Here is a 21818-nt window from a genome sequence, read left to right as displayed (position 1 = left end):
GACAGTCACGTGGGAACATGGGTTCAGTATTACAAAATTACACTGATGTCTCAAGGGAAGCCAGAAATTTGGATTTAAATGTGTAAAATCCCAATTTTTAAGAGCTGGCAAACAAATCAAATTTTCAAAACCATACTGCCAAGACTGAAAGCCAAACTAAACAAATCTGTGGGCCGGATGTGACTTGCAGGGCTGCCATTTTGCAAACTGTGCATGAGATTATTGGTTCTCCCACTTTAGGGTACAGAATCATCTGGGCAGCTTATCAGTGCAGATTCGCAGGGCCCACACCAAAGGGATTCTCATTCGGTTGGTTCACTGGGCCTCCAGAATCCATGTTTTTTAGCAAGCTTTTCTGGTGGCCTTCAGGCAAGTGGTCCTAAAATCACTTTTTTCACAAATCTGTATGAAAGGGAATCTAGACGATTAGAGGGAATGAGAAGAATAGAAGAATGGAAACTGTATTTCTAATGCATTTAAAAGACTTTAAATATTCCCATTTGCTGTCCCAGGGAAATACAACTTAGCATCATACTTGTTTCAGCTTTGAACAATAGTGCTCATTCATAAACACATTTTCAAGTAACATATGAAACCAGTTAGACTTATCAAGAAATTACTTTTTTCAATGTACTGGGCATCTCTCATTAATAGTATGGCAATGGTTATAATTAGCATTAAAATATAAAGTGGCCTTCTAAAAAAATCAGGAACATTTTGTTTACTAAAAAAAATCAACTTTAAAAGTTTTATTATAACTTTTTTTTTTTTTTTTTTGGCTGTACTGCACGGCATGTGGGATCTGTTTTGAATTCTGAATGCATTTTCCCCATGAGGAATGTGGGGGGAGGGAGGAAGAAGCACCTAGTGAGTCAGTTCCTAGTGTATTTCAACCCAAATTATTAATCTTTCCTGTCTCTAGATCCCAGTCATTCATATGGCACTAATCAAATACTGACATGTATACAAGTCATACTCTCCTTATAATATTGTAAAACCCTTGATAACAAGCACCTATATTTCACAACTCTATGTCCTTCAGCATTAAATAGAATATTAGGAAACTGAACTGCACTACAATATTTATCAAATAAGGGAATAATGTCTAAGGGAAAATGCATCCCCCACTATTAGGCAAGGAGTGGGGAGGGGCAAGTAGCAAAGGAAAAAGTTCAGGCCTCTCATCAGCCGCTACATTTGGGCAATAAAGTCAGATGGTAGGGCGAGTGGGAGAGAGACTGGAGAAGTAAATTGTTTCCAGCGCCACCACATTTATGGAGGTCACTGAGAAAGAAAGAAAACAGAGACTTAATCCTACTCAGGATTGGGTCACCAAGTCCCAAGGCAGCATCACTGGGAAGGGGAGGCAAAAAGCCAGGCAATATTTTTGGCTCTCACGTACCAGGGGAGCCCCTGCTCAAGCGCCTTTCATTATGGCCATGTATTTATAACTCAGAGAATTCTTGTCCTCAGCTTTGGTAGTAATACTCTTCGCACTTCGAGGCTCAAAAGGGATTTTGCAAGAACCACAAATCTATCATGAGAAAGATGTCTAGCCAAGGATGATTCATGTCCTACAGACCGATGTCTTTTTAGAATAATTTTGTAATGCAACAAGGAGCTTGAAAAATTTCCCAGCCTACACCTTGCAAAATAATGTCCTGTTTCTATAGCTACAAACCACTGCACAAAAAATAATCATTTGCTTTCAGTAAAACAAATGCTAGGTAACATCTCTAAACTCAAGAAAGAGAAAATAACCACAAAACATTCTATTTTGGCCTAAGTATCGATAGCTTTATCCTCAACTAAATGAAAATACTGAATAACAGTTATGCATATAACAGAAAGAGAGTTTACTTTTACTTTTAAGGGAGCAGCTAAACCTCAAAACCCTATATATATTTTTAAAATTTTATGTTCAAATCAACATAATAATTAATAAAAACAACGATAATAGATACTATTTCAGTCACATGTTACAAAACCAGTTTTGTGCAAAAACTAGATTTGAACACAGATTAACACATACTTTGATATCCTGGGTATGTGAAATCCTTTGCATATAGACAAATTTTCATTCCTCTGGCTCTTAAATTCATTTGGGCCTCTGTAGTAATAAAAGCTCTAAAAGCTGTAGTAATAAAACTAAGTTGACAGTGTCTCTTAATACAAAGCTCATTTGTTTAAGTGAATTATCCTAAGTAGGGGACTTGAGTTCAAATTATAGCCCTTAGACGACTTTGCCATAGTTGGGAGCAATGCATCTCTTCTTACACTGTCCTAGGAGATTCATATGTGAAAATGGAAATAAACAACCAAATCATGACAACACTTCAGTGAGGGTAATTTTACCTAGTTTTGTGTATCATAAATCTTGCAGCTTCTCTGGGATTATTCTGGGGACTGTAATTCAGCCCAGAACAGAACACATCAGTCTGACAGCAGCAGCATTGTATGTTAAGCTACCTGACCTTTACAGCAGTATCAATTTGCAAAAAGCAAAACAAAAAACAAAAACAAAAAAAAACAAACAAAAACAAAAGAGCAAACAAAAAACAAAAAACTGTACACTTAGATGCACTGATCTACAGAAGAAGGTGGGAGCGAGGGCCAATTAGGTCGCTACAAAACTGTAAGTTATCAAAGTGCCCTGTTTATGGTACATGCTTAATTTCACTAGTTCAAAGCTGTCAAATAAAAGCATGCCAAAAGGTATCAGAATTAATAGATGCCTTTCTATTTACACTACAAACAGGCCAATTACCGCGGAATCTTGACAAAAGATTTTAGACTTCGTGATACTTTGAATTATAGAAAGTCTAAAGGAAGGTCTGATTGTAAGGCCTATCACCTCACTCCCCTGCTTAGATACTCTTCCAGGGTTACAGAATGGGGTTCAAACTGTTTAAAGAAGCATCTGGCCTCACCGTGATGGAGCGGCTCTCTCCCTGCCCACCACTCTCACTTGAACAACTGGGTCTCCCTGGCCTAAAACTCTTAAGGCCTCAAACTTGCCCGAACTCCTTAGTCTCCTGGCAGTGGTGCGTACTGTTCTCACTACAGGGAATGCCCCCTCTCCACTCTCCACCATTGTTTGTTTAAGAAGGACTCCCTGGGGTTTCCCTGGTGGTGCAGTGGTTGAGAGTCTGCCTGCCAATGCAGGGGACACGCACGGCTTCGAGCCCTGGTCTGGGAAGATCCCACATGCCGCGGAGCAACTGGGTCCGTGAGCCACAATTACTGAGCCTGCGCGTCTGGAGCCTGTGCTCCGCAGCAAGAGAGGCCGCTATAGCGAGAGGCCTGCGCACCGCGATGAAGAGTGGCCCCCACTTGCCGCAACTAGAGAAAGCCCTCGCACAGAAACGAAGACCCAACACAGCCATAAATAAATAAATAAATAAATAAAATTTTTAAAAAAAGAAGGACTCCCTGTACTTTAAGACTCTCTTCTATTGCCAATCTTTCCATGAAGTCGGCCCTACATTCGCAGCGCGTTTTGCCTGTGCAGTAGCAGTTACCACATTCCTCCCCCAACCTCGCCACCCTAGGTCTGTGTTCCTAGCAGGCCAGGACTATTGATTTTAGTACCCTGATAACGCTTAGCACAGTCCTGGGGTGGGTTTCCCCAAAACACTTATTAAGTTAGATTAAGCCTTGAACAAGAATTTCAGAGCTAGAACTTTTCCAACTGAGTAGCCTGCCCAAATCCTCAGTGGTAAAACGAACCGTATTCAGCTCTAAATTAGACGTCTGTGGACAACTCCCAGCCAGCTCCTCAAGCTCTATTCTCTCAGCTAACTTAGTCTAACAATGAGGAAATGTGTTAAGATACGTTTATTAGACTCTTAATAAGTTTGTGACAGGAGGAAAAATAAAATATAAAATTACAAAATATGAAGTTGATTTTCATAAAGTAGAAAAATATTATAGTTCATTTCTAAATTTTAAATATAATCTGTGACTTCTGGGAAGGCAGCATGCTCTCATAAAAGAGCGTGTATTTTGGAATCAGAATTAACCTCTCTGAGACTCATTTCCTTTCTTTGTAAAATGTGGGAAATAACTATACTTCCCATATATATTTAGATAAAAATTAAGTCAGGTGGTAATGTAAAGCTCCCAAAACAATGCCTGGAACACTGTAGGTGCTCAGTGAATGTTAGTTCCCTCTCTCCACCTCACTTCCGAGTTGGTGAAAAAATGCTTCATATGATCATCCATACTGGGTTACAAAGCAAGTTGCCACAGCCTTCGTTCCCTCCCAGATCTTAACATTTTCAAATCAACGACTCTTAGAAAAGAAATACCTGCTTTTCCATAACTCTAAACGTCTGTACATGATGATCCCTCTATTGAGAATGTCCTCCCTTTTAAACTTACCAAACTCTTCTTCATTCTCCAGGACTCAGATTCCAGTATGGCCTCTGCAAAGTCTCTCCCCTCCCTGCCAGGCTCAGTATGTGACATTCCCAAGAGCACTATGCCCACACCTGTGTATCACAGGACTTACTACTTTAGACTCACCTGTCCCTCTTTTCTCGCTAGGCCACAAGCTCCTCAAGAGTAAGACCTATGTGTAGTTGTGTTTATCCCCTTGGTATGGTGCCTCGTACATAATGAGGATTTGATGTGTGGAATGATCATACACCGTAACATCCATTTATAATGAGCACAACCGTGAACACGGCCACGCGTGTTGCAGAAAGAACTGGTTCTCTATGGGAAATTGCAAGTTGAAGGGGAAGAAGCTGACCACAACACTTTCATTCAGGCAATTTAGATTTTAAGAATTTATGAAAAAAATGGAAGGAAAGTACGCAGATTCACTGTGAAGAGAAAAAAAGGATAAGAGGTCATTTCAGGCAGATGGACCAACACAGCTAATGGCTTCACTTAAATAAATGTGCAAACATAAAAAGGAAGATAAGAAGATAAAACTAGGTAACTTAACAGTAATCCTAAATATGAACATAAGCCTGGTCCTGATGAGTTGGGTGAGAAGTAGTCACTGACTTTCACTGGTGAAACAGGGAAGTTAACCTTGATCCCAACTGGAACAGAAACCATAAAGGTCAGTCAGTGACTAATATTATAGTAATACAGCCTGGTGATAAGTGAGGCAAGAGTAAACTTCATTGTGAATAAGTAAGCTTGATAAATACCGTGTGTGTGTGTGTGTGTGTGTGTGTGTCTGTTAAGGGGGTAGGGGTGTCAAGTTAATTTTTATTTTCCCTGCAAAGAGGAAGAATATTAAAACCACTGCCATAAAGTATTTCAGGTTTCAGATGGGTCTCAGATAAATGAATCAACAACTATATGCTGTTTTTAGTAGCAGTGCACCATAGTTAGGAGATGTCTTCCACCACACAATGACCTAGTATTGAACTGAGAGTCAGAGTAGCTAGAAAGGGTTGGCATCAACTGCGTTCAGGTAGCACTGGAAGAGGCATATGATTGCCTGCAACTGGACATGGAAAAGAGCAGAAAAATTTTTGAGGTGGGAGGCAAGGAAAGCTGTTACTTTTGGCAGTCAACCGATTCAGAGGCAGAAGCTGCCAGAGAAGACTGGACCGTGGAATCTAAAATCCGTATAGATGATGACTTAAAAGTGACCAGTGTCAAAAGCTGTTGAGGTATCAAGGAATCAGCAGATGGAAAAACAGCCTTTTAAATGCATTAGGATGAGAATGAGTATTTTTCTTAGAGGTCAGACATGAGATAAACGATAAGAGGCATCGTTTACAGCTACGAAGTTATAAACACTCCAGCCCAGCAGATATCCAGTAATGGAAAGGAAAGAAATGAAAATAAAATTGGTGGGAGTCAATCAAATGACTTGAAGACATCCTCCTTGAAGATCTGGCCCTGTCTCAATACAGAGGAAAGGACAGAATGAAGAGTAAAGAATGGCTAAGGAGCCACAAGCATTTTTCAGGCTAGGTAAACAAAAAGTCATAGGTTCCACAGCAAGGTTTCTCAACCTTGGCACTATTGACATTTTGGGTGGGATAATTCTTTGTCACGGGGGGCTGTCTTGCACACTCTAGAATGTTCAGCAGCATCCCTGGCCTCTATTCACTAGATACCAGTAGCATCCTCCCCTACTTGTGACAATCAAAAATGTCTGGACATTTGACAATCAAAAATTACCAAGTGTCCCCTGGGAGGTAAAATTGTACCTCACTGAGAACCACCGGTGTAAAGAAAAAGAACCTACTTTGGGGGACAGAGGAATGCTACATCCCTCCTTAAATATGTGTCCAAAACACAAAGCTCTTTGTGTTAGATGAGGTCAAAAACCAAAGAAGGGGCTTCCCTGGTGGCGCAGTGGTTGAGAATCTGCCTGCCAATGCAGGGGACACGGGTTCGAGCCCTGGTCTGGGAAGATCCCACATGCCACGGAGCAACTAGGCCCGTGAGCCACAACTACTGAGCCTGCGCGTCTGGAGCCTGTGCCCCGCAACAAGAGAGGCCGCAACAGTGAAAGGCCCACGCACCGCGACAGAGAGTGGCCCCCGCTTGCTGCAACTAGAGAAGGCCCTCGCACAGAAACAAAGACCCAACACAGTCAAAAATTAATTAATTAATTAATTAATTTTTAAAAAAAGAACATATATTTAAAAAACAAACAAACAAAAAAACCAAAGAAGGACATCAGCAACCACTACCATATTTGGAGGAAACATGAATTTGTAAGAAGAGATAGGAGGGATATTTGAAAAACAAAATTTTTTTAAATACTCAGTCTGCTTAATTATCTGCTGTCCCAGTTATGTTTATATCATCATGTGAGCTTAAGACAGCCTTTACCTCCTAGCTCGTACACAGTTGTATGAAAAGAATGGTACATAGTTCTATGGTACATACTGATGGTACACAGTTCCATGAAAAGAACGAACCTAGAAATTTCAGCTCATTAAGATTAGTGATCATAAGTGTGAAATAGCCTGATTCCAGGCATGTACTGGTGTATTCATGATCTATTTTACTCATCACATTTTGTTTGAAGGTTCCCTTTTCCTTTGGGGAGGAATGATGGTTAAGGCTGAGGAACTAGACCACAAATCACATTATGAACTTCCATATCACTTGGCACCTAAGCCCATAGTTTAGGGCTCTATTACTTGTCAACATGTTAACGCAAAAATAGTTTGTCACAACACTTTCAGCAGCCTAATTAAAAAAGATAGCACTTGGCTGAATATGCCACACTTTTTTAGCAGCCAATCTTTAGGCAAAGCAGGAAGGAGAAGGAAGCAGCAGGAGAAGGTAGGTGGTTCTTGGCACTCCCCTAAACAAGAAACAATGCATGTCGTGTACTTGTATAATAGGAGATAGCATTAGCTTTTCCAAAGCAGTTTTACTTCACACAGAATTTCACAAACAGAAGGAGAGTGGGGAGGGGAGGAGAGATAGAAACTACAAGATGAAGCAGGCAGGATGGCTTGCAAAGTAACCAGTTCAGAAGCTACTCTCTTCATGGCTAACAAAAAAAAGACCAAAAAAAAAAAACAAAAAAACAGAGAGAGAGAGAGAATCATATGCAATATGCAACAGTAGTAAAGTACAGGAGGCCTTATGGTGAACATGACATTATTTGATAGAAGCCAGACTGGTATTTTTAAGAATTACATTCATGCATCCTTAAAATCCACGGCCTCATCACTTTCATCCTCATGGTTCTTTTCTAATAAGTAAGTGGTCACATATCTGACCCACTATTTCATGGCAGTGATTCAAAGAATCTTAACTTCTGATTATCAGTGGCACTAAAATGAATGGCCCCTGAACTCTCCCTTCTAAATTAGACATAAGCATAGTGCAAATCTAGAGCAGGTCCAACCATCACCAGTCTAGAGAACCATTAGGTCTTCAGGTCAATTTAGAGCTACTCTGAAGTTTACGGTCTTAGGCAATATATGCAAAATCGTGGTTAAAAACATGGATTTTTATAGGCACACTGGTCTTGAATCCCAAATTCACCACTACATATCCTCGGGCAAGTTACTGATTGGCTCTGAGCCTTTTCTCCACACCTACAAAATAACTGTTGTGAGGATCAAATGAATTACTATTGATGGGGGGAGGATATCCGCCATCAATACCCAAGCATCCCTGCACATTCTTGCTGGGTTTGCCAAGGCTGAAAGGCCCGACAACACTTCAGCCAGGCCATTTCCCAAGGTTGTGTTCGTAGCAAGCGACCGAGATGATGAGGTACTAATATCACCCCTCCCCAGACAAAGAGCAGGCTTGCTTCTGCTTACCATAAAAGTGGGAAGTCCACCAAGCTCAGTGTTCCTCTCCTGTAATGCAACTGACTGCCTGGGTAGGCATCCATCCTGGGCTACCTCATGGGACTTAGGACTGTAGTGAACCAGCATGTCATGCTGACATTCTGGCTGCTGGTTCTGTAATGAATAAAAAACCATCTTTTGTCGCTGACCCAGGAGTCTTGAGTCCTCTGTAATCATCCGGGAAACAGCAACAGATGGGTAAGCAGGATAAAACCCCAGACCCTGCACAGTTCTTGACGATTATTGGGTTGGCCAAAAGGTTCATTCGGTTTTTCCTGTAAGATGGCTCTAGTAGCACTTAGTTGTCTTTAACTTCGTTCGAAATAATTCTGTTAGATGGTACGTGACAGCTGTCATATCAGCAAGCATTTAAAAAAAGACTTATTAAAATTGGTGAATTTTTGTGTAGCCACTTTAGTATTAAAGACGGAAGAAAAAAAGCAACATTTTCAGCATATTATGCTTTATTTTTTCAAGAAAGATAAAAACACAACCGAAATGCAAAAAACGATTTATGCAGTGTATGGAGAAGGTGCTGTGAATGATCGAACATGTCAAAAGCGGTTTGTGAAGTTTCGTTCTGGAGATTTCTCATTGGACAATGTTCCACGGTCAGGTAGACCAGTTGAAGTTGATAGCGATCAAATCGAGACATTAATTGAGAACAATCAACGTTATACCACGCGGGAGATAGCCATCATACTCAAAATATCCAAATCAGGCGATGAAAATCATTTGCACCAGCTTGGTTATGTGAATGGCTTTGATGTTTGGGTTCCACAGAAGTTAAGCAAAAAAAACCTCCTTGACTGTACTTCCTCATGCAATTCTCTACTTAAATGTAATGAAAACGTTCTGTTTTTAAAACAAATTGTGACAGGCGATGAAAAGTGGATACTGTACAATAACGTGGAATGGAAGAGATCGTGGGACAAGCGAAATGAACCACCACCAACCACACCAAAGGCCAGTCTTCATCCAAAGAAGGTGACGTGTATACGGTGGGATTGGAAGGGAGTCCTCTATTATGAGCTCCTTCCGGAAAACCAAACGATTAATTCCAACAAGTACTGCTCCCAATTAGACCAACTGAAAGCAGCACTAGACAAAAAGCGTCCAGAATTAGTCAACAGAAAACGCATGATCTTCCATCAGGGTAACGCCAGACCACATGTTTCTTTGATGACCAGGCAAAAACTGTTACAGCTTGGCTGGGAAGTTCTGATTCATCCGCCGTATTCACCAGACATTGCATCTTCGGATTTCCATTTATTCCATTCTTTACAAAATTCTCTTAAGGGAAAAAATTTCAATTCCCTGGAAGACTGTAAAAGGCGCCTGGAACAGTTCTTTGCTCAAAAAGATAAAAAGTTTTGGGAAGGTGGAATTATGAAGTTGCCTGAAAAATGGCAGAAAGTAGTGGGACAAAAGCGTGAATACGTTGTTCAATAAAGTTCTTGGTAAAAATGAAAAATGTGTCTTTTATTTTTACTTAAAAACCGAAGGCACTTTTTAGCCAACCCAATACATGCAAGGTACTTAGGGTAACAACTGGCACGTATGATCTTACTGGTTACTGAGAATCAGCTCTGGGCAGGCTTGAGCAATGCACTTGGTCAGTGAACCAAGGCTACCACCCAAGGATGAGGATGACCCAGAGGAGAGCCAGCAGGGCCCTGCACACAGTGCATGGTTAAAACCATGTTGACGTTACCTTCACTGAACTAGACTTACACTCCAGAAACAGGACAGTAAAGTTAACTTGTATTTTCACCCTTAGCATTCAGCCTTAAACAGTCATCTTTCATGACTGCCAACTTTTCTTCTAACTAGAACCCAGATGTCATGTGTTTATGTTAGGGCAGATTCATTACAGCTCTCAATAACCTTTGACTCCCAGAATGTCAGAGCTGAATGGAACCTTGAAGACTTTATTTCAACTCCCTTATTTTACAGAATAAACTGACACCCAGAGAGAAAAGAGATAAATGACTTGCCCAGCGTTACATTTTAAGAAGTAGTTAGCTTACTCTCTATATAACCTTTTTAAATTGCCAGAAACTCTTAAAAAAATACAACTTAATAGGATCAGTTAGATATCCTATTCAGCTTATTTCAACTCTGTATAGCATGATTCTGTAAAATAAGATGCACCTTGAAAACACAAAGCGGTGGTATTAAGATCAAAATGAAGTTTCTACTAGTTTATGGCAATATGGTTGATGACAGGTGTAGATAGGAAATGCTTTTAAATAAATCTTTCACATTCAGTCATTGATTTCCTATCCATTGGCCACCCTTCTGCATGTTACTTCTGTGCCCAGGCCATAGGATACACCATTAATAATATTTGCAGAAACAAGTAAAAACGATGGTGATGATCTTCAGGGCCGGAAACATGCAAGTGATAATAGATTATTTAAAGGGAGGGTTGAAAGCAGGGGTTTGTAATGTAACATTTTGATCCACAATTAGCTACAACAGAGCTGGTAGAAAGAGCATGGAGCCCTGCACAATTCCTACTTTAAGGTATAGCTAATGCCTCAATTCCATTTTATACAGAGATATGGCCACTTAAAGCTTCGTATTTGGTCTCAGACCTACTCGGCTTATGTAAAAATGGAGGATTTGGATCTCTCAGAAATTCACAAGACCATCTGAAAACGGTTTGATGAAGCAAGCATAGGATATACGGAGCAAGCCTGAGAATTTAGAGATCAGAGAACATGAGTTAGCCCTGCTTTAGTAAAACAAATACATGAAAAGCCAAACCACCAGCTTGGATAAAATCCAGGCCACTTTTATTTTTTTGCATTGTAAAATTATTCTTCCCTTTAATAGTTTGTTTAAAGACCATTAGCTACTCAACCAAAGGGGGGGGAAAATGCAAGCTAATGCACTGCCAATGAAAAACAAGCTGTGAGGTCAGCCCAAGAAAAGATTATTTCTACTCACAAACGTTCTGTGTACACACTGACTCTTCTGGAACACATTGATTTTGTAATGCAAGGTATTAGACTGCAGAGCATATTATTAGAGGAAATGCTTCTGCCAAATTTATTTTAAGCCATCTTAACTTTCCATAAGTTCTTGCCTTGAATCGTGGGCAATGTAAGTGAAGAGAAATTGGAGTTATGACACAAACTTCAAAAAAATGCAGTCTTACCTGTACAATCTGTAACCATGTGAAGTACTGCGGGACAAGAAAGTCAAGAAAATGACTAGGAGGAGGGCAGAAAGGGAGGAGCCTTAGGTCAGAGAAAGTAATCAACATATTGAACCTGTAGCCTAGATCTTCAAAGACACAGCCCTCTACACTTGAGGGCTGCAATCATTCACAAGCAGGTTTAGGACAACATAGTACATACATGGACACCTTATACTGTTTTTTCCGAATCAATGACAAATGGAAAACACCTATGGTAAATGAGACATTAAACTAAGTTCTGTGCTTTGCTGAATTTCTCATCTGGTGTGAGAATAAAATCCAACTGGTCTTAACTTCAGTAGCTAGCCCCTATGGCACCTCTGTGTGAACTAGGAAAAGTGGTCCCCGGAAGTCACATTCCTGTGACTAGGCAAATGATTTGGTAAGTGATGTGACCTCTGTGGTCTCACACCCGTGAGCAGGGCCCAACCATACACAGCGGCCCTGGTCTCGATTACACATTTAAGTTCAAAATGTCAGTGTGCAGTCTACACAAGGTCTTGCTTTCTCCACATAGAATCTTCCTTAAGCAGCTTCAGCCAGCATAATATGCTATTAAGCCTTTGAGATTTTATCAGTGATTGATCTCGAAGCACGTAAAACACCACCTCCAGAGTTGTCCCTCCCTCGACCGAACCAAAACGTGAAAAACGCCACCTGTCCAGCCCCAACAATTATCACTCATCTCCTGTTTTGAGGAAAAATCACCCACCTGATTGGGTCAGTAAATGGTTAGCTTAGAAGTTGCAGGGTGGAGATGGGTTGCCAGCCTAAAGCTACCTGAGTCCGCAAAGCTCAAGAAATTATATGCTTATTGCCGCACAGCACAATAACAGCACTAAATTGCTGTCTGGAAAGTAGTGGTTACACAATTTCTTTGGTAAATCTGTGTGGAGTGTAGGCCTTTTGCCCAAGTCGATTTCTCATACTTACCCACTCCACCCATCCCCAGCTCTATCACCTCATTAGTGTAGCCTGTTTTTTCAATTTTAACCCCACAAATGTCTAAATAAGGAAACTTAATAGTTCAGACTTCTTTGTAAAGCTTTGCTCACCCAATTATCCACATGCGGCAACTTAGAGTGTATTAAAAAGGCTAAAAAACACAGACACTTCAAGTACCAAATTGGCCTGTGTATGGAAATTGAAACTAGAGCTAGTAACATAAACTTAGTTGTATGCGTGTGTGTACCAAAGAGTTACATGAACCCTTTATCGACAGAACTCAAGAAGACGGTCCTTTGCCCAACTGTCTACAATTTCCCTGGGAGGGAAATTCTTGCACATAACCCCACTCCACTTCACAAATTGCAAAATGAAGAATGAGTGATTACCCAATTAGTGAGTGGAGCTAGAAGTCTTAATTTGGTCTCTTTTCTCAGCACATAGTAGCTGTTCTAAGGAGCCTCTCCACACTTGTACAGTCAAACTTTCCAGATAGTTCTACAGAATTAAAGACACAAGTGAACTTAACTGGAGCTGATACTTGATGATAGCACTTTATGTGGAGCAACTTTGAACGACATTTTACCATTAATATAAAGCTGTATTTGTTTAAAGAGCTCGATGACATGTACATTAATTAGGCACACATGAGATTAAAAATCTGTTTTTTGAGGCAATTGGGGGTATTTGATTATGAATTGAGTGTCAGATGATACCAAGGAATATGTTAATTTTTAAAGATGTGACAAAGTCAGTAATTTTTATAGAGATGCACACTGAAGTATGCAGGAGTAAAATGACGATATCTGGGATTTGCATTAAAGTACTTTAGCAAGGAAAAAAATAAAGGATGGATGAAGCAAATGTTGAAAATCAAAATAACTACTCTACATACTTAATGGTATAATACCCAATGGTGGTTCATTATACTATCCTGTCTACTTTTTAGTATGTTGAAATTTTTCATACCTTTTATTAAAAAAGCCTTATTAACTAGCCCATATTATAACTAAAGTGAAAACTCTATTCTAGCTCTTTTATTGATACTTTTAGCTAGGGGAAAGACCAACAAATTAAACGTAGATAAAAGTTCCTCATAATTTTGAGCAGATCTTTACAAAAAAGCATGTGGATATCTATCACAGAAGAACAAATAGATTTTTTTTTTTAAGGATTTTACCCAACATCTTTTCTCCCTTGGATGAACACCAGGATTGCCAGCTGATTGAATCAATAGCGTTTGCGAAATCATTCATTCCTAATGAAGTCGTAGATTCCTACCTAGGCCTGCCTGAATAGCCAGCTGAGAAACTCCTCACTTGCACTAGGCACCACGACATAGAGCCCTAGCAGACGGAGAGACTGGAGGCCGATTTGCTGTTCTGTATCTGGTAGCAATGTAGCTGACTCTCTCGCTAAAGCAATACAGCAAAACCTTCATTAAACCAAAGCCTGTGTAAGTGGTGATTAGTAAGATTTTGCTTTCTACATTCTTTCATGAGAAAGGCACCAATACCCTTTTCCCCAGGCCATCTCACATAAAGCAAGCAAGGATCAGGATTCAGCTGAATGTCTGTTCAAGCTACAGCCCAAGTAAATCATTTAGACTGAAACGGATTCAGCCTGATCAGGTAAATAAGTTTTAAATTAGTGTGAATTGATTTCTTTCTACTACATTCATAATAAATAGCTATGTGAAAATGTATCTCAGCCTCCCTTTACATGCATCATTTTTGAGCTGTCTTCCACTTGAGTATCTTCTACAAGATGCCCACTTGGATATCAAGTATATAACTGTATTTTAAGTCATCTGTCCATCATCTTAGTTTCTTCAGTCATGAGACAAAAGAAAATATCAAACAGCCAAAATCTGACAGAAGGAATTGGTCTCTTCTGCATGGCAGACGGAATATAGGACCAGGAGAAAGTTGGGTCTTCAATAATCATCCTTACGGTGCTACTGATATCCAGAGCTAGTTAGTCAAATGTGCTGATTCATGTAAATTAGCATATATTATGTATGTACTATTTTCAGAGCATCCTGTTATTTACAGTGTTCTTTGAGACCAGGTTGGAAAAGAATATGATTTTACTTCAATGACACGTTGCTACTGCCAGAGCTCTTGACACTCAGAGTGAAATCTAGGTGGATTACAATGATAATTGTTCCAAAAAGGAACAAAAAAAGAGATTGAATAATTTTTCACTTTCAGAGTGCCTGAAGCATAATGACTCAGTGCTATAGTTAACTTTGACAAGAGAACTGAGAGCTTTTAAACTTATCTCTAGGTCAGACTCCTTAACACATCAGTGACTCAGTTTTCTTATTTGTACAACAGCAGTAAGCTGCCTGACAAGACAGAATTGTCATAGGTATGTAGTGAAGCTTTCTTAACAGAAATTTTAAATGCCTCAAAATTGATACATGGAAAGAAAAGGATAGCCTGATTCTTTTTTTAAAAAATTACAGTGAAAAAAAAGTTAAACTCACATCTTGTATTCATTAAACAGAAAGAATTATTAGCAGAAAGACAGAATGTATAATCTTTCAAATGGACAAATGGAATTGGAGAGAGAATAAGCAATCAATCAGCACACAGCCATATTATGGCACTTTGTACAATAATAATCTTAGAACTATCAAATTGCAAGAAAGCCATTAAACTATCCAACCACAATACATTTGATTCAGGTAATGCAAGGGGTTAACAATAATGCTCTATATTTGCATAGCAATATAGAATTTCCTATATGCTTTCTCATTCATCACTGTGTTTTATCTAAACCACCTTGTAAAGCAAATCAGGAAAGCATTTATCGCTGACTGGCAGATGTTGATCAAGGGCTCAAACCTCTGGTATTAAACGGCTCATCAGAGATCACAAGCAACTAAAAGATAGAATAAATACTGGAACCCAGGTCCTTTGGTCCTCCATTCAGTATTCTTTAGCCAATAATCTGATATCTCCTATTAATACCAATAAAATGTTACTTGGGTCATCATCAGTTGTTTTTTTTTTTTAATTTTTATGGGAGTATAGCTAATTTACAAGGTTGTATTAGTTTCTGCTGTACAGCAAAGTGATTCAGTTATACATAAACATATATCCACTCTTCTTTAGATTCTTGTCCCATATAGGTCATTACAGAGTATTGAGAAGAGTTCCCTGTGCTATACAGTAGGTTATTAGTTATCTATTTTATATATAATACTGTGTATATGTCAATCTCTATCTCCCAATTTATCCCGCCTTCCCCCACTTCCCCCTTTCTCCCATGGTAACCATAAGTTTGTTTTCTACATCTCTGACTCTATTTCTGTTTTGTAAATAAGTTCATTTGTACCATTTTTTTTTTTGATACTGGTTCCCCACATGGAAGTTCAGGCTGTGACATCACAAGAACCCAACCAAACAAACGAGGCAGTAAGGGATGAGATCGTCCAGCCAAGAAGTTTCTTGACTTTCAAAATTAGAGAAAGGACACAGAAGAATGTACAGATAGGTTCATTTGATGGAGCATATATTCTAAGAGAAAAAATGGCACATTTCTTTTTCAAAAAGCCTCTTTTCAACAATTTACACTCTCAAAATGTCTGGCCTATAGGGAAAGACTTCCCAGCTAATAATCATTTGTTGAGTAGCTCTGCATGCCAGCACCGGTCTGCAAGGTTTTCAAGAATAGGCATAAAGGTTTTCAAGAATAGGCATAAAGCAGGACCCAAGCACTTTAAAATCTTTTGGAGGTATGAGATCAGCATATAACATTCAGACCCATGATAGGAATTCAGAATAAGGAAGAGCCTTCAGTAAGCTGAAGTTTAATGGAAGAATGAGAGAATTATGAGGCACCAGCTGGACTGTGAGAGGCGGGTTAGATTTATAAAGGAGAAATATGGCGGACATTTCCAATTTGGTGAAGATGTTCAGGGTGGGTAGCAGGAAGGAGAGGCAATGGATCGGCAGGAGGAAACTGAGATGTAGAGAAATATGCCGAGTAAATGGATGAGCTAGGAAATGGATGAGTGGATGCACTGCAATTGGAATCCAGCTCTCTAACCCTAAACATCGAACTCTTATGCCATTCTGCTCCTCCTAACTGGTCTTCCTGCCTCCATTCTGGCATCCCTGTCCAAGAAATTCTCCACCGGTTTAAGTTTCTTTCTGAAATACAATTCAGCTCAGTCTCCTCCTTACATTTCTTCAATGACTTAGTATGGCTTTCAGAAAGAAGCTGAAACTCTAACACGGCATACAAATACCCATCATGACCTGGACTCAGTCTCTTTTCTAACAGGTCTACCATATGGAAACTTTGTTTCAGCCACTACCATCTATCCGCAGCTTCTTTACTGGACATGCTACCACGTCTCTCTACCTTTGTATTCATTGTTCTTTCACCTTTAAATGCCTTTCCCTCCCCTTCTTCAATTAATGCCTTATTCTTCAAGCCTTGGTGCAAACGTCACCTACTATGGTAAGCCTTTCCTTACCACACTCAAGCATCCAATTAGACTCAGATGCCTCTCCACGTTTCTATTATCACCCTGCTAATACATATTCCCATTGTTCCTTATCACACCACTCTGTAGTCATTAATTAACTTCCCTGTCTCCCTCACTAGACAATGGCACCTTTGTATCACCAATCTTCGGAATAATGCCTAGAACGTAGTACGTGCTCAGTAAGTGTTTGTGTCATACAGGAACACACTGTGTTCAGCCTTTATCAATTAAAATCAAAACATGATTTATCCAACTAAAAACAAATAACCAAATACTCAGGAAGTTATGTAAGAACCAGAACATTAACTTCCGTTATTTCAAGTTACTAATGTGACTCTACTATCTAAACAACCAAAGGTTTCAGGAATTATACAGAAACACAAAGTCAAAATGCAAAAACATCAAAGAATGTTAAGCCACTCTACACCATGGTATGTGTGTGAGGACTGCTGGTTCTACCTTAACACTAGCCTCTCTTAATGGTTAAGTCACTGCCTTAAATACGTGGGATTTAGGATGTCCCCTTCATGACACTTCTAGAGCTCTCTGTACTACTTGACTTGACAAAATAGATTCCATGGTTGACATCAAATTACTAATTAAGATTCATGCTGTTTGATGACATGCTACAATCTGGGCCTAACCAGATAGTTACATAAAATACAAAGCTCTACTACTAAGGCATTATCCAAACTGTGATGAGTCCAAAACAAGGTTGCCTTCATTAAAAAGAACCAAAATAAAAGGGTCATTATGAGGATGCACAGATGAAGAAAATGGAAGTAAGCTTTGTCAAATTGATTTAATTAATCTCAAGCAGAAGTCGTTAAGGGTCCTGAAATGTCGCTCTGAAAAAATTCTAATACCCATCAAAAGGTTGAGGATATAAATGAAAGTAGTTCCTCTCTATAGAAAACATGCCTTCCTTCTCCAGTTTCCCAGAACAATGAGAAACTAAATGAAAACAACTGAATCACAAGCCTTATACTGTATGCATCCACTATACCATAGCTATCACTTTAAATTTTCTATGCAGTAAAAACTTTCATTTTAGCTAATACTATATAGATGTGTGTAATTAACCGCTTACTCCCAGACGCACTATCTTCAGTATCTACCACTCATGTGGTCAGTGTTATTTCCCTTCTCCCTTGTCGGTGACCTCCTCCTCTCCCCAGTCTCTTCAAGTGGAATCAACTGGCATTTCCTTTACTCTCTCTCTGGTAACCCAAAAGTTCTTATTCTTCTATAGGAGACATATGCCTTTGAGAAACTGATGAAAACTATGGGGCCCAGAAAACTGAATGTACCTACATACACTCAAATTTTTTCATATGATTTCAGTTTAAGAACCCTTATCCCCCATAATCACCTACACAAATAATTTCTACTACCATATGGCTCTCTTTTACAATCCCCCACAACTCCTTTACACACACACACACAAACACAATTAAGGACTACTACAGTGGTTAACAACATAATACTCAAAATAATAAAATTTAGTCTAGGTAAAGCTTTATTTTACCAGCAATATTTTAAGAATCCCAGATGAACTCCTCTCTACATGGCCTTAGAACATGTTGAGCACTTCAGTAAGACAACTCAAAATAAGGAGTAAGGCATTTATTTTAAAAGTTTACCAAGTCTTATTATTTGGTCAACTTTCTTGCCTTAAAATGTGCTGAAATGTCTTCCTAAATTTATGTTTATAAACTCCGACATATCTGCTTGTAAAATCATGTAAGGCTCAAAAATTATTTTGAGTACAAAAGCAAGTTCCCATTGATATTCACAAACTCTTGGATTCAAATACTTGTTCTACTATATCAAGCTATACTCAACACCAAATAGTGTTAGCTAGGAACTGAAAGTGATACCATCTCATAACTATCTAGTTACCTTGTCAAAGCATAAAAGATGCAACAGGACAAATGACCAAAAGGATGGGAAGAATAGAATCAAGGTGTTATTACTAACAGACAGAAATAAGTGCTTTCTCTTGAGCTCACACATCCTAAAAGTGGAAGGCTCTTGCTAGATGTACCAAACTCTTTGTGGAAACTATCAGTTCGCTTTTACTTTTGCTTAAACTTTTAATCACTGTTTAAACCAGTTTTGTACTGGATCCAAAAAGAAAAAAGAAAGAAACATGATCACTCTTTTACCGCAAACATAAAATTTCAACATCAGGATTTTTAAATACATTAAACTTTGGTAACACACTCACAAAACTTTTCTAAGTATTATAATAGGGGCACCCATTAACCCCCTGCCAGTATAGACAATTCACAAAGAGCTTGTGACTCAGTTCCTTCACTTGTAAATACCTGGGGGGAGGGGAGATAAGAGGACACATCAAGTAATTCTTAATTTGCCTCAAGTTAGGGTGGAATTGATGAGACTTTAGACTGGTTGTTTTATTCTACCCCACTAGGTCCCTTTCCACATAATGGAAGGCTACATATTTCCTGTAACGATAACACTTCGGTCACTGTTTTCCAATCTGGACAGTTCATAATTGAAAGGCAAACAGCAGGCAAGGGAGAGAAGCACAACAGGTACATACTAAATGGCCAGATACCCTAAGAAAAGGCTTTAGTTATACGTCACTGCCTCCTTCCTTATTATAATCAAGTTGCTGGTTAAAACAGAAAACTAGATATGCAACATGGGGCTTGTGCTCCAGACCTAAACGAAGAACCTTCAGACAGAAGGAGTATTTGCTGAATTTGTGCTGGAAAACCATATCCCCTCTGCCACCCAAATTAGAAAGTTTATTGATAAATGTCTGCCTAATATTTGCCAGGGTTGGCAAAAATAGTCTTTGGCCAATATACTGTAAGAATTTGACCAGTTTTTAAGTTTCACTATTATTAAACCATTTTCCTATAAGCTGAAGGGGAAAAAAAAAAAAAAGAGGAACCGTTTTAACTGATGAGTTGAAGACACTCCAGTATTTCTCAATCTAATACCAGGCCCCATAGATTTCATTCCTCTGCACATGAAGTCAGTGGCAGGAAATGGACTGCTCCCACTGGTGCACACACTCTCAGGACGGGGAGATTTGTGCCGTCTGCCTACTGCTTTTGAGCGTTCTTAATCAACTAACTGCAAGTACTGGACGACTCTGACGATTACACACACGACAGTTGGTGGTACCTCACCCAGCCTCTAACTCCCACGCTCCCCCCACTCTTCCAAAGAAATGTTTCTCGGAAGAGCACATGGAGAGGCAAGGGGAAAAAAAAAGCATGTAGGCGCCTCTTCCTTAGATATCTGGTCAAGTAGAAAGACTGGGGGCCTATGTTGTGTGTTTTTTGTTGTTGTTTTGGGGATTTTTTGTTTGGTTGGTTAATTGGTTGTTTTGGGGGTTTTTTGTAAGTCTGTGTGGGCTCCCAAGTAGTGGGACTGAAAAAAAAGAGCTAGGTTCCCCTGTCCGAACCCTAAGCTTTAAGAGGCAAAAAACCCAGCAACTGACAAGGGTGGGAGGGGAATAGAATCGCGCAAAGAAGGTTCGCGCCCACAAGTTAGACAAACAACAGCCCCTAGCCGGTACTCGGGGTCTCCCCAAGTTGGGGTGGGGCCTTTCTCCTTCCCGCACCGCCTCCCGGGCTGCCAAGAGGGAGAAAGGGGTTAAGTGGAGAAGGGGGTGCTCTTCCGCCCCCACGCCGTCTCCGCGCCTCGGCGTGGCCGCTGCTTTAGCGGCTCCCGGAGTTGCACAGCGAGGTCGCGGTCACCCTTGGGAGGGGGCCCCGGGTCCCCCCGTGTTCAACGGCAGGAGGACCCCGGGGCTCTCGCTGTCCCCAAGGCCGGCGGGGGCTGCGGGAGCACTCACCAATTTAGGTTTGTTTTTCGTTTCCTCTTCGTTGGCGGCCCGGTTCCCCGCGCTCCGTTTGTTGCTTCGGCCCCCACCGGGTTCCTCGCCGCAGCCTCCGGCGCCCGACGCCGCCGCCGCCCCGGGCTGCTCCATCTTTCTCCGGCCCTGTCACCTGTGCCCTGGAACCCCACCTCTCCTCCACTGAGGAAGCCCCTCGGGGCGGTCCCGCTGCCCCGCGTGGATTCGGCAGCACCTCCTCCTGGGAGGGGGAGAGAGTAGGTCTGCCGAGTTCACGTCCCCGGGGCTCCCGAAGCGACAAGCCGTTGCCACTACTCTGCGCTGGGGCAAGCCCTGCCCCCGAGCGGCTGCAATTACCACGGTCGCCGCCGCCGCCGCCCTCAGGGTGGTGTTTAGGGTGGAGGGAAAGTAGGTGCCTATCTCTTTAAGAGGGCCTCCGCACACGTGATTCATCAAAGTGCCCGCAGTCCGCCGCCCGGGCGCGGAAAGCTGCTTCCTACTCCCGCTGCCGAGCCGGCCGGGCTACTGAGCATGCCCGGCGCGGCGACAGCTGCCAAACGAGAGGACTTTAAGCTGCGGTTAAGCACTGATTTCCCTTCCTAGGGGCCTAGCGTGAAATGGGAGGGAACTAGCCAAGAGAGAGGAGGTGTAGCCCATTTTAGAGATGGGGACACTGAGGCCCGGCAGGATTCACGTGTGAGTTTCACCTGAGTCTCCGCTTCCACTCGTGTAGGCCAGAGCACCTTCCCCGGCTGGCCGAGGCCTCGCCGGGGGTGTGGTTGTGTTCCACTCCTTGGGAGGGGTTGATTGGCAAGGCAACTAGCATCCTGTAGGAAAACCGCCACGGGGAGCGCTGATTAATTGCCTAGACAGACTGTACGGGTGAAAGTAGAAGGAGTGGGTGCTTTCTGTTGCCATGATTGCGTTGCGACCAAAGAAATACAGTCGTTCCTTTATTCCCAGGCCGCCAGGTAGTAGAAGCAGCAGGCGCCCACTGCTTAATCCCGAGGGGGTGTAAGGCTC

The 21818-nt window shown here is 40.9% G+C and overlaps 1 protein-coding gene across 3 annotated transcripts in view; it reads right to left on the bottom strand.

The window, feature by feature from the left end:
* DIAPH2 (diaphanous related formin 2) overlaps positions 1–21167 on the bottom strand; it is an 857286-nt gene extending 836119 nt beyond the window's left edge. For all 3 annotated transcript variants that reach the window (XM_059909954.1, XM_059909955.1, XM_059909956.1), the window contains exon 1: positions 20796–21167. In XM_059909954.1, coding sequence (XP_059765937.1) covers positions 20796–20930 — 135 coding nt within the window. In that variant the 5' untranslated portion in view covers positions 20931–21167. The remainder of the gene's footprint in view (positions 1–20795) is intronic.
* Between the last annotated feature and the right edge of the window lie 651 nt (positions 21168–21818).

The sequence above is a fragment of the Balaenoptera ricei genome, chromosome X, assembly GCF_028023285.1.
Source record: "Balaenoptera ricei isolate mBalRic1 chromosome X, mBalRic1.hap2, whole genome shotgun sequence".
NCBI classification, from domain to species: Eukaryota; Metazoa; Chordata; class Mammalia; order Artiodactyla; family Balaenopteridae; genus Balaenoptera; species Balaenoptera ricei.
This window is presented reverse-complemented; position numbering and strand designations above follow the sequence as displayed.